General features: G+C 39.8%; 1 protein-coding gene across 1 annotated transcript in view; it reads right to left on the reverse strand.

The window, feature by feature from the left end:
• Nucleotides 1–347: 347 nt before the first annotated feature.
• NSG1 (neuronal vesicle trafficking associated 1) overlaps nucleotides 348–12,020 on the reverse strand; it is a 63,341-nt gene continuing 51,668 nt past the window's right edge. The window contains exon 5 of the mRNA XM_069977401.1: nucleotides 348–6,266. Within this exon, the coding sequence (XP_069833502.1) occupies nucleotides 6,066–6,266 (201 nt within the window). The 3' untranslated portion in view covers nucleotides 348–6,065. The remainder of the gene's footprint in view (nucleotides 6,267–12,020) is intronic.

Raw genomic sequence — 12,020 nt, forward strand, 5'->3', positions numbered from 1 at the left:
AGTGTATCACTCAGGTCTGCTCACGTTTGTTGCTAGTCGCTCTATTGAGACAAGAATATAAACCTGTAAACCCATCTCTTCTGAAAGTTTACAATAACCTTTCGGCCACTACTCTGCCATATGAGCAGGATCGACTGTCTCCTCCAGGCTCCTAAGTCTATCCCGTGTGGATTGTTAACCCCTAGCAGTATGTTACTCAGTGAGCTCATGTTTATTGTACCTTATTTTATCGTTCATTGTTACGTTTTTGCTCTACAGTGACAAGAATATGAGCAAGATTCATACCCAATGAATAGAAACCTTCATACGGTAACATTCTGTACTTCACAAAAAGATGAGAGCTACGGTATTTTTTCACATTTTATTTAATAATAAAGAATGGAACAATCAAAGTGTTCACCGGCAAAAGAGAATAAATAAAACATTCAGTCAGCATGAGAATAAAATAATGGCAAACATTTAAAGTCCCTAAAGTATTATTTGTCATCAATAGACAGGTCGGAGACTAGTGTAGGAGGGAGTGAAGGGCTGTATGTGAATGGTGTTGGTTGTGGTGCCAGTGAAGTGTAACCATGCGAGATGTGAGTGTTCTGTTCTACCTAAAACAACTATAGGAGTGCGCACTTAGTGTGTCTATATAATTATGCAGAAAGAGATGTTATGTTTTTAGATGAATGTTTTTGCATGAATTTTCTGTATACCATTCTACCCAATTGCCCCTGTGATCTCTTGTTGAAAGGTGGATCCTAGCTTATTCCCTTATGAACATTATTTCCAAAAATGTTGGTTTTCCATTCCGAAATGAATGTTTTTGTTAGTGTTTAACTTAGTTTTAATTTATTTGGTTGTGTATAGAAATCCTCATTCTTTAACATGTTTTTATTTACCATTGTGTGGCCCATAGTCTTCAATCACCATTAAATAAATGATTGATATACATTAAATTACCATTGTATTAACCATAGGCCTCTAATCATTATTGTATGACCCACAGGCCTTTACACTGCTGTATGACCTATAGGCTTCAAATTACCATTATATTATCCATTGGCCCCCTAATACCATTGTTTGACCTATAGACCTTCATTCACTACTGCATGTATGATCCTTAAGCCGCCAATCATCATTCTATGACCCACAGGTGTTCAATCACAACTGTATGACCCATAGGCTTCCGATAACCAGTTTAGTACCCATAGGTTCCTAAACACCATTTCATGCCATAGACCTTCAGTCACTATTGTATGGCCCATTGACTTCTAATCACCAAAGTATCGCCCTTATCCCTGTGTGACCCAAATGCTTCCATTTACTATTGTTTTACCAATAGGCTTCCAATCACTATTGCATGACCCATTGGTCTCCAATTATCACTGTACAGCTCATAGGCCTCCAATCACTATTAAATGACCTGTAGCCCACAGTACAAACTTTACACACAGAATGGATGCAGGAATTTTGTGAGTTGAAGCAATATGCATACGATTACAATTCAGTTTATCAATGCACTAATAGCTAAAGAGCTCATATAGGCACAGAAATATGTTGGCATAGGTAATTTTAACAAAGAATAACTCACTCCTCTACATATTTACATTGGCAGACTCCTTGCCAGTGATATGACAGATCAAATTCTCATTCAGTGTTCTAACAGGCCACGTTTACACCATGTGACCCCGGGATTTACATCCAGGCCTGTTATAACAGAAAACGGGCACAGATGGCAGCTATAGGGTGAAGGTTCTATCAGGTACATTATAATGAGTTTGTTCTACCATGAAGATCCAGGATAAGTCTTTCCCACTCCCACATCTGCCATCTTTACTTGCTTGACTCCTGAGGGCAAAGACCTACACAAACCATATATAAAAATGTGTGGGGAAGGAATGGTGGTCTTGCCTATGACAATGAGTCCGCCATCACTTTGTGGCCAACTTGATTTTGGAGCCCTATATGCGCCGTCCAGTTATATTACTGCAATCAGTAGTGTGATATGTTAACATCTAATATGTTGTAGTGTAGAATGTATGTGTCCTGTAGCGGTCTACCATTTACATATATTTAGAATTTATATACCATATTGGTGTTATACAGAGAATCAATCTATGATCTGGTGTAGATGTGCAGAATGGTAACAATCATGACCAGTAATTCACTATAAAGGACAAATAAAGCAGAAATCCTGACTCCTCAGGTTCTCATATACAAACATATAAATTGCCAGTTTGTGCGATTTCCAAACACTCAAAGCAGAAGAGAAAAGTGTCCTGACATTCAGTAAATGTACAGAATATAACGCTTGAGACCTTTGTTACTTCTGCCACCTTCTACAAATGACCATTTTCCACAGATTGTATGTTCTGTAGCTATGTATTTTGTAAAATCAATATACTGCCATTGCTACAACAGCAAATTAGACCAAAACATCTAAAAGGGAATTTATCACAGCACGTACACCCATTTTCTGACGTACAAAAAGTCAACTTTTTGTGCAAACATTTACACCGCTCACAGCACTTTCCTAAAACATGGGCGTGGCTTAGCGGTACAGGGCGTATACTATAAATTGGTGTAAATTTTAGATGAGAGCTACGCCATTGAAATCAATTTGTGTTTTATGGACAGCCACAGATCCAACAATTTATTTAAGTGACTCTAGCGCCTTTTAATAAATAATTCACTTCTTAGGGTGCACTAGCTTCTCGATTGTCGGCGTCCTGTCAAAATGGGATGTCTGCATAAAGAGCATGTAAAGGCACCCCATAGTCTTAAATTGCCAAATGGTGTCAGCTAGGGACTACTTTTGGCCATATGTGTGTGTAAATGAAACCTAAAACATGGTTTGCTATATACAAGTACAAAAATGTATGTCTGGAAAAATGACCTGGAGGTAGTCAATAGCTAACTCAATTTGTACCCTTAAAGTCTATGGGCCCTGTACCTTTCTGTGCTTCGATATATTGGCATCCCATTTTGACAGGATGATGACCTAGCTGTGCCTTGGATGGCACAATCATAGTGTGAACCCAGCCTTACTTCAGCTAATGACCAATGTCTAAAATGCCAGACTTTAGTGAATATCCCTCATAAAGGTTTCAAAGGAGTTCTCCAAGATCAGGCCTTTTTTTGCAGTGAACAATCCTGGTCCAATATACATAGTATGTAAGGTAGTTAAAAGTTCACAGCATAACTCGTCTAGGGGAAACCTGCATGTTCTAGCATAAACAGGACTTGTAAAGGACTTAAAAGGGGTTATCCTGTGCTACAAAAACATGGCCACTTTCTTCCAGAGACACCCCCACTCTTGTCTCCAACTTGGGTGCAGGTTTTGCTGCTCAGTTCCATTGAAGTGACTGGAGCATAATTGCAAACTGCACCTGAACTGGAGACAAGAGTCGTGTTGTCTCTGAAAGTAAGTGGCCATGTTTTTGTAGCACTGGATAACCCCTTTAAATAATAATAAAAAAAAAAGCAAAAAAATGTCACTGAGCTACAAGATTACATGTGATATAATTAAGCTTTAAAGGGGCTGTTCACCATACAATTGTTGGAGCTAGGGCTGGAATTTAAAAAATACTCGCCCCCAATCCCCATGCCACATCTGTCCCAATTTTGTCGGGACCCAGCTGAGCAGCGCTTCCTGCTTTCCTATGGACACACTGGAAGTGCCTGATCAACCAATCACTAACCAAGGCAGGTCACTGCTAGAAAAAAAGCAAACAATGCTACTCTGCTGGGACCAGGCACAGTTAGCAGTGGGAGTTTGAGGCAAGGTGAGTATTTTTTTTTTTTTGTGACATCAGGCCTAAAGTAATTGCTCATCCCTGAACACCATTCAATTTTTTAAATCAAACTGTGTCTGAACATTTGCTTTTATTTCTTAATCTGTTCATTGATCAAAATTTTTATTTTCCTTCTTTTAAATCCATTGCCATAAAACTAAACGATAGACCTGTTGCTGTCTGTGGCCATGACATGGGAGAGCTTACTGTATACTGTTTATACATTGGATTCAAAAATAAAACCACATACTGTAAGCGCTGAAGCCCCCAAGCCGTGGCGGCAGACAGCAAGAATGTATCTGAACATGGAGCGCTGAACCTACTCATAAATATATTAAGAAATGAGTCTGCGCAGAATGATAGACCTAAATGTGACCTGGTGCTAAAAGATAAACACTCACTTTAAGGCTAGGTTCAAGTACTACAGTAGATTTTATGCTTATTTTTTTACATTTTTAATTCCACTTGATTTCTTGCCTTTCATCCACACATAAAGTCTCGAAACTCTTAGTGATCACTGAAATCATTTACTGAAACCATAACCAGCAACACAGCTTTTATCATCTAGAATTACAACCACCACTGACATAAGATTTCCTGCTACTTCACGGAACTCAAGTATAAAAACATCCAAAAATATCCAGAATTTTACATTCCAAGTATGCATTTGTGTATTATTATTGCAAATGCAGAACATAATTATTATCCTGTAAGAAAGATGACATTGACAGGCTTAGACCAATTCATTCGTAGCCTTTCATTATGGCATCTCTCTGTCATTTGATAAAGTGGAAAGATATGTAAAGGGAAAAAAAATGCCCAAAACAGTAAACTGAGCGTTCAAGCCTCTTGTTCAATGTCAGAACAGACTTATTTTTCCAAAAATAATTTTTCAGATATTGCTTCGGGAAAAAAAAAGTCTTTCAAGTCACCAACAGATCTGTGAGCTGACCTAAGGGCAAAAATGATAAGACGGATTAATTTTCTAGGTTATAAGTCTTATTGAGAAAGAAATCATTTCTACACCAAAAAATGAAAATATGATATAGAAAAATATCCACTGGTTATGCTTCTAAAAATAAGTCTTTGTCGGGAGGAGGGCGCATAAGGAGATTCCACTTTAAGCAAATGAACAGATAGTGAGCCATGACCTAGATACAATCAGCGTGTATTTATTTAACCAACTAAAACCTCGAACCCATTAGGTATAATCCCATCTGGTGACATAGACCAATTGGCATTGTAGTCAATCTGGATCTAGACACAATCGAAATGGTCATATCTAGTCAACCTAGAAATCAACCTAGACACTGTTGAGGTGGACTTATTTTAAATTAACTTAGAAAAAATTGAGATGGTTGTATCCAGTTAACCTGGACACAATTGCGATCGTCGTATCCAGTCAACCTAGACACCATTGAGATGTCATATCTACTTAACCTAGACACAGTTGGGATGGTCATATGTAGTCAACCTGGACACAATATGAGATGGTCATATCTAGTCAATCTGGACACAATTGAGATGGTCATATGGAGTCAACTTAGACACAGTTGAGATTGTCTTAGCTACCCAATGTTTACCTAGACAAAATTGGATGGTCATATGAAGTAAACCTTGTATGACCAACCTAGAATTGGTATAATCGTACACAGTCAACCTTAACCTCAAAACAATTGGTAAAGTCTCACTTTAGTCAACGCTGACCTAGACTCAGTTGGCATAATCTTCAACCTATACATCACTGTGTTGTTCTTAAGAAATCCACAATGACCATATCACAATTGGGGATTATGTTTTTAAGCCAACCTTGACCTAGACAAAACTGCTACAGTCCTATCAGTAACCATGCTTTTATTTTTCATCTAAACCTATGTGGGGGAAAAAAAGTTTGCTTTTTATTCAGTTGCAACTAACTATCCTACACATTGACACTCCGTCTAAGGACACCTTGGTCCCAACCAAACCATCAACATAAATTCAAACAACCATAAAAAGAAAAAGTTGAGCAAGCTTCTCAGTTGTGAAGTTACTCGTTTGTCTATGTCTGATTCGTTGTTGATGGATTTCCATTTATGATCTGTACAGTTATGTATGCACAGCAATACCAGTATACAGAAGCGTGCTTTTCTTAAACATAAATACAAGTAATTTCTAAATGAATCTTAACCACTTTATTGCCATAGAGGCGGAGCGGTCAATTTAGATGTTTTTGTTTTGTTTTTTTAATTTTAAAGTTTCTTTCGAGTTCTCTTGACATTGAGAAACAATGTATGGATGCGACTAAGCCGACTTCTGGGAAGCTTCTGTCTCTTGCTCGGAGAGCTTCTCTTCTGACAGAACAGTCATCCACGGGGATACGGAGCGTGTGATGGTTTGCTTGGCCAGGTTGTAGTGATTTATGACTGTGTAGAACTTCCCTTGAGCGCTGGTATCCTGTTCAGTGTAGTAGTTGTCAAGAGCTGCAGGGATGCATCGATTGTTCTGCAAATAGATAACAAAAAATTAATCAGTGGTCTTCCGGTCTACGAAGGTCTACCGCAATACCTTAACTCATTCAGTTGATAGGTCTGTGGTTTAGCACCGAATGCTAATTTCTTATGTAACCTGGACACAGCCAATAATTCCTATGCTTGGAATTTGGGACATTTTCCAAATAGAACACAGCACAAATGAATTACATTAGTGATCAGAGGCTTTTTTGGCAGCAGGAACAGCCACTTATTTTACCTTCTTAGCTTTTTAACCCCTATTGTTATGTTTCCAACAGAACTTTTTTGTTTTTTTGAGACCAGGGCAGGGACAACATATTAAAGAGTAGGGGGAGCAGGGCAGATTCATATACATATTTTTGGAAAATGATTCAGTGAAGCATCAGTTACCTAAATCTGGGTTGGGTGAATTCCCAGCTACAGTGTACAGTGTACATGTCCCAACATGACCCTATTTACTTTTATTAGCCAGGATGCAGCAGAGCAACACTGTGATCATCGTGGTCACGTGGCTTGTGTCATGACCAGAATTACTGTGTAGCTCTGCCCTATCTCCTCTGTAAACCTTAGTGTTATCATGTAGGGGAATTTTTCATTAGTATATTTTTCTCCCCACTTTACTACCTGGCACTTATAGTTTATTTCAGAACAACCCCAAACAGTTAAGAATCCTAACATTGAGTGTTTTTCAGGGAGGGCTGTGCACCTTGCTGTATTATACAGGCCCTGCTATGTTTGTCTCTCACGAGTCCATAAAAGTTAAGTGGTACTAAACAGTGGACATTCGCTTTAAAAAAACAAGCAAAGAAAAAAAAACTGCTATAGAAGATAGGAAGCGTTAAATTGAATTTCCTGGTTATTGATTTGTGTAATGATGAAAAATGTGAAATATTGGAGATCGGGGTATTAGACGTTCCACACGTTGTTAACTTTCTATTGTAAAAATAAGTTTAATTAGAACAGAATGTTCCGACATGAACCTAAAATATCTGAACTAATTAGTTTCCTACATAGGGCGGCTGCGGTCTGATGCCTCCGTGTCTGCTCATGAGGTTCCTTATAGTCTGATGTGCAGGCAATCGACTGGGTGATACGGACTTTGTGTGTTAAAGAGAGAGTGCTAAAGTTATATACCAGTAATGAGAAAAATTATAGTCCTCACAAGTTTATGCTGTTGTGTGAGCTAAGAGCACTCCAAAGGTGATCAGAAACCAACACTGCAATCACTAAGTGATATAGTATATAATGAGTATATAATGAATTAGTATCACGTTTTGTCTGGATCGCACTTGCCTAGGGCCTAAAGGGTAAAAAAAGGGAAAAAAAATGTTTTTAAAATCAACTGTTGTCATAAAGTTATACAGATTAGTAAATTACTTCTATTGAAAAATTTCAAGTCTTTCAGTACTTATTAGCTGCTGTATGTCCTGCAGGAAGTGATGTGTTATTTCCAGCCTGACATGGTGCTCTGCTGCCACCTCTGTCCATTTCAGGAACTGTCTACAGCAATAGAAAATCCTCATAGAAAACCTCTCCTGCTCTGGACAGTTCCTGTCATGGACAGAGGTGGCAGGAGAGAGCACTGTGTCAGGCTGGAAAGAATACTACAATTTCAGCAAGAGTTACAGCAGCTGATAAGTACTGGAAGACTGGAGATTGTTTTAATAAAAGTAATTGACAAATTTGTATAACTTTCCAACATACCTCTAAGGGTAAGAAGACTACAGCATGTTGGTGTGCCACCATGCTCACAATGTTGGCTCCAACATCTGTAGAAACATGTGAGCTGAAAACACTATAGGATAATTGATCCTTTGTAAATCAATAATAATTGTGCCAAACGTACTTCCTCCATGTTTCATCCATGCCCTGAGTTATATATATACTGGATCCAAGCTCACTTAACTGATTCCATTTTTTTTATGACCACATTTCATTTTCCCCTTCATCAATCTATTTCTTTATTGACCACATAGTTGAAGTCACAGAAAATTAGAAAAGGAAATGACCGCTCATACAATTCAGGTCAATACCTCAAATGCGTAAATCCCACTATTCTTAGCCTGATCTTCATCCCGGAAAGAGATCTAATAAATGCCAGCCAGTTTTAGGGGGAAAAAAGTAAGAAAGCAAGAAGAAATAAAACTGGAATACGCCTGGTTATACTCTGCCCTTGGTGATTAAAAAAAGAAAAAGCCATTTGCTATTGATCAGTGATCCGTAGCTTTGCAGGATGAATCAAAATATTTAATGTTGGCTCCTCTCTGTGCTCTTCCTCTTGAAATCTCTCTTCTTCTTTTTGTTGTTTTTATTTTTTTTTTATATTATTGTTGCCTTGTCTTTATAACAATACAACCTGGTAATAATGGGGCCTGATCTGCTCCCCGTACTGGGGGTCCGGATGGCACATGATCAATTGAGACTCTTGAGTGAGTACTCCATTGTTTTGTTTTTTTGTCACTGATCTCCTTGAACTCAGTGATTACTGTGTTTTGTTGGTCTATTTGTCATTGCCCCTGGTAGCCGGAATCCTGCTCCACACTGATGAGGGACAAATACCCCGAAACAGCTGTCTGTGGATGGATGCCTGCCTTGGTAACCCTTGTCATGTCGCAATACTCGCCACAGAGTTAAACTTTGACGCAAAAGGGGCCACCCTGGTAGTTCCCTATTTATTTATGTTCCAACACTCGCAACCGAGTAGGACTTAAGGGGGCTATGTCCCAGGGTGGTTTAGTGATCTCCCCACTGGGAGGTACCCCTTGGCAAAAGGCTTTCATTCCCAGGAGGGATATCCTTCCCAGAAGGACTCGTAACTAAGGCTCCACGGACTCATTTTTTGCATATTTAAATTTATAGGGAGCAATGCATCAGTAGAGACTTTTGACTGAGTACTCGATTTGGATTTTTTGTCACTGATCTCCTTGAGTTGAGTGACTCAAAGGCCACAAGACTTTCTCATTTCTAACACTGTTTTCCATTTCTATTCTGTACAGCTCTTAAAGAGAACCAATCACGGATGATTTCTTTTTATTTCTTCATTTAATTTAAATATTTTTATTAATATTTACAAATATAATTAATTCTGTGGCCGCTTTTTAATTTATTCACCTTTCCTTCCCTGTCTCGAGCTGGATGTTCCCATAATCCTTTGCCCGCAGCTTTGTCAGTACACAGTGATCTTGCACTATACAGCGTGAGATCGCTGTGTATTATCTAGTGTCCATGTTCTTCTCATCTATTCATGAAGATACAGATTGCCTTTGCAGTCTGTATCTTATACATTACCTTATAGTCTGTTTCGGTGCAGTAAGGCCAGGCGTCGTCATTTTAATAACATCACTTGCCTTCCAGAAGTGCGTTCCAATGCTGGGATGCAAGTGACGTCAGCAAGATGGCGTCCGACTTACTGCACCTGCACATAGGATTAGGTAAAGTAAAACATAGACTGCTTTTGCAGTCTGTATTTTTATAAATAGACTTAGGGAAAGATAATAATAGGGACAGTCAGATTTAGAAGATAGGTTCTCTTTAAGGTTGGATTTACATAGATTTGGCCTTCCAGAGCCATCTCAGATAGGAACAATTGTGTGACAGCTGCAGGGGAGAGAGGGAGGGGGCAGAGCATACGGCCGCACGCCTGGCGCACGCACTGCTTCCCTCCCTCCCCCCGCCAGCCTCCGTAGCCAAGAAACCAAAAGCCCATGGCTACCATCGGGGCTCTGCGTTCACTTCACAAAGGCCGATGGACACGTACAGAGAATTCTTCCTCTGCAGAGGGAGCATTCTCTGTCAGGAGCCCTATAGATGCTGCGGTCGTGCAGACCCAAAGGGTTCACTCCGGTGCTGAGAGTTGCGGTGGGTCCCCGCTTATCACTGATAGTCGGGACCCACCACGGATGACACAGGCGCAGCTTCTGTGCCTGTGTCATCCTCAATTGTAAATTAATGTCGCTGCAGCGACGTTAATTTACTGTGCAGCGGCGGGAGGTGGTTAAAGTAAGAGATTTACCTTCATCCTCAGTGTTCTGTATGCTATAAGGACATATCAGCAGGTTAGGTTCTTCTAACTGATCGTTTCCCTTGAAATATGATAAAATGTCTCTGTCATCTTCTACAATATAAGCCGGGCCTTCATTACTCTAATTCACATCAGTATAGAGCAGTGGTCACCTGGGCCTTGCAGCATGGCCTCTTGTGGATGAGATTTTTTAGCCACATTTTTTTGAGAATTGATCTCCTTGATCTATTTTCTGATCACTTTTTTGCCCAGGTTGTTCTCTGAAGTTTTTCTGTTCCTCATACAGGGGTATTTGTGTTTTTGCATGTTATATGTGAACTAGTGGAGAATAAGGACCGTATTACACGGCCTGATCACCAATGTAAACGAGTGCCGATCTGCTTGATCTTTATTTTCTGTACACGCTCCTTGGCCGTCAGCTGTACATCACTATTACACGCAGCAATGTACAGTAGGCGGCTGATGATTTTTAGGCAAGACCAAAAGACATGATCAGCCGATGACAACCGGCCTGATTCCATGTAATAGGGTCCGAGCACTGAACAACAGACCTATTAATGCTAATCTGCTATATCCCTTCAAGGGCAACAAAATTAGATTAAAGCCCAATACTAAGTTGTAACAGTACCAAGCTACTCTGTCATTTCAAAGGCCGTTGAGACATTTCTTTCCAGCAAACAAGACTGGATTAATGCAGCTCCAATTCAACAGAAACCGTATCTATTTCTCTTTTTTAACTGTACAGAAATGAGTCGCTGCCAAGCAGCTATACCCTTTAGAGGGCTATTACAGTGATCAGAAACCGCACTCCTGCCAATAGCTATTACAGTCACACTTTATATTATGTATACAATATATGGTCTACAAAACATGTTAAAGAGACTCTGTCAGTAGGTTCTATCGAAGGGTAGCATAAACTAGTGGCAGAGAAGCTGAACAGAATGATGTATCACTTACATTGTTCTGTGCAACTGATTCAGAGATATCCTCCTGAATAACATGGACAATAAGTAGTCCTCTCCTTTATGTGCGTGAGCCCAGTAGTCCTCTATATTCATGAGCACCAGCTCCCTGTGCCCACTGGCTGCTGATTGGCTGTTATCTATCTATACTGTGTATATAGGAAGACAGCTGGGGAGTGGTGTGGCATACAGTCCATTCTCCTGCATATTAGGAGAACAACTGGACAGAATGATAATCGTAATACATCGATCTGTTCAGCATTTCTGTCACTAGTTTATGCCCTCATTTAAGGCAATACAAACTTAGTGACAGATTACTTTTAAAATAAGTATACAAGCAGTGGTCTCCATTTCATGTGTGCCTGTTATTTGAATGTGGCTGGTTCCAGGTATGAGGTCCAAGCACAGCTCAGGGGTTTTCCTTTGCCTCTTCCTCTTGGTTCTGGTCTTCTACATAATCCCCTCACCCCTGCTCCCACTTTTTTCTCACTAGGCTGACATGGCTACACCACCCCTATCGACCGACAACCTCACATCTACTAGCACTGTGGGCTCTGATATGTGCAAACTATACTGCTTCTGGTTTTCCTGCTCTTGCCTTCAACCTCTGATCTCTGTACTAAGACACGAGACACATCAGTACATCACTACACTACCTGACTTCCAACTATGACCCTACTAGTTTGGGCACAGACGACACTGTTAGGCTACATTCACACATCCGCTGTTCTGTCAGCAATTGCAAACAGAAATAGAACCAATG

The sequence above is a fragment of the Dendropsophus ebraccatus genome, chromosome 7, assembly GCF_027789765.1.
Source record: "Dendropsophus ebraccatus isolate aDenEbr1 chromosome 7, aDenEbr1.pat, whole genome shotgun sequence".
In the NCBI taxonomy this organism is placed as follows: Eukaryota; Metazoa; Chordata; class Amphibia; order Anura; family Hylidae; genus Dendropsophus; species Dendropsophus ebraccatus.